This window comes from Terrapene carolina, unplaced genomic scaffold (genome assembly GCF_002925995.2).
Source record: "Terrapene carolina triunguis isolate 2854851 unplaced genomic scaffold, T_m_triunguis-2.0 Scaffold545, whole genome shotgun sequence".
Classification (NCBI taxonomy): Eukaryota; Metazoa; Chordata; order Testudines; family Emydidae; genus Terrapene; species Terrapene triunguis.
This window is the reverse complement of record NW_020664896.1, coordinates 9,965-11,688: the sequence shown is the minus strand read 5'-3', so window position 1 is coordinate 11,688 and position 1,724 is coordinate 9,965. Positions and strand designations below refer to the sequence as shown.

The 1,724-nt window shown below is 50.8% G+C and overlaps 1 protein-coding gene across 1 annotated transcript; it reads right to left on the bottom strand.

Moving 5' to 3' along the window:
- Nucleotides 1-342: 342 nt before the first annotated feature.
- LOC112125730 (olfactory receptor 52B2-like) lies at nucleotides 343-1,290 on the bottom strand. Its single transcript, XM_024224119.2, has one exon. It carries the CDS (start codon nucleotides 1,288-1,290, stop codon nucleotides 343-345), a length of 948 nt encoding a protein of 315 aa, XP_024079887.2.
- Between the last annotated feature and the right edge of the window lie 434 nt (nucleotides 1,291-1,724).

Here is a 1,724-nt window from a genome sequence, read left to right as displayed (position 1 = left end):
GTAAGGGAGGTGAAAATGATCCAGTGTGTGAGAGGGGTAGGGAGTAGAGGAGCAAAATATGATGGAAAGAGGAGGAACAGGGACAGAGCCTTGGCAGAAGAGGTGGGAGTACAGCATGGGGATTTGGGGGTCCATTACCAGAAATAAGAAAGGTGGCAACCCAATGAGTTCTACATGGACCAATTCCCCAGGTTCTAATGCTGACACTGCACACTAAGATCAGGAAAAGGTTTATGTCTCTTTGACTGTCCAGTCAGTGATTCAGGGAAGAGGGTGCAGCACCATGCACCAGCCAGCTCTGCACGGAGCTCGGTCTGAGAGCCAGAGCATAAGGAGAGGACTTTAGGCCCCTTTATGAGTGAAGAACTGGAACAGTCTGTTTCTGATTTGTTTGGTCCACACCCCATAGATGATGGGGTTCAGCATGGGGGGCACCAAGAGGTACATGTTAGCAGTGAGAACGTGGAAGTGCAGGGGGACATTCTGGCCAAACCGGTGCGTGAGGTTGGAAAACAAAGATGGGATGTAAAAGGTTAAGAAGACAAAGAGGTGGGAGCCACAGGTCCTAAAAGCCTTGAGCCGGGCGTCCTTTGTGGGGAGGCTGAAGATGGCCCTGAGGATCTGGATATAGGACACGGTGATAAAAAACACATCCAGAGCAGTTACCAAGAATGCCACAGAGAGGCTGTAGTAACTACTGACGCGTATGTCTGCGCAGGCCAGCTTCAACACAGCTATGCCCTCACAGTATGTGTGGGGGATGATGTTGGTTCTGCAATATGGCCACTGCCTCGCCAGGATGGGAGTGGGCATTACGAGCATGCTGCTGCGCAACAGCAGAGCCAGGCCGATCTTGGCCACCACAGAGTTTTTCAGGATGGTGGAATGTCTCAGGGGATCGCAGATGGCCACGTAGCGATCAAAAGCCATGGCCACAAGGATCCCAGACGCCATCACTGAGAAGCAGTGAATGAAGTACATCTGGCTGAGGCAGGCATTGAATTCGATCTCCCTGGAGTTGAACCGGAAGATGCTCAGCGTTCTGGGAATGGTGGACGTAGACAATAAAAGATCAGTGACGGCCATCATGCAGAGAAAATAGTACATGGGCCCATGGAGGCTCGGCTCCATCTTGACAATGAAGAGGATGGTGAAGTTCCCCATGACAGCTATGGCATAAATGGTGCAGAAGGGGATGGAGATCCAGACATGGGCTGCCTCCAGGCCAGGAATGCCCAGCAGGATGAAGGTGGAGGGGTTGGTGAAGTCGGTTGTGTTGGAATCTGACATGCAGTAGGGGAGAAGGTGTCCAACTCGGAGGAAGAACGGTGTCTTCTGCATGTATCGCAGGTTCTCCTGACTTCCTGTGTGTTCCCAAGCACTAAGGTAATTCCTGGATGGAGAGACAATGTGAATATGAGACATTACGTGCACTACTGGGGCTTTTCTCATTGGTGAAGCAGATTGGTCGCTCTTCACACACTGAAAAATGACATTTTCATTATTCTGAGAAATGAATTATGAAGAACTGACCCAGATAATGCCCATTCCTATACATCATGGTGTGGGAAACCTTAACAGGCACAAGCAGGAAACACGAGCCAGGCTAGATAGCCACTGCAGTGGGCCGTTCCCCATATACCCGGTTCCTCAAAATGTGAGAGTGCAAAAAACACCAAACCTTTGCCAAAACCAGGGCCGGCTCCAAGCACCAGCTTACCAAG

Bases quoted from the DNA above. Each gene is read 5' to 3' on its own strand.
- LOC112125730 (XM_024224119.2), bottom strand. From the start codon at position 1,290: ATGTCAGATTCCAACACAACCGACTTCACCAACCCCTCCACCTTCATC.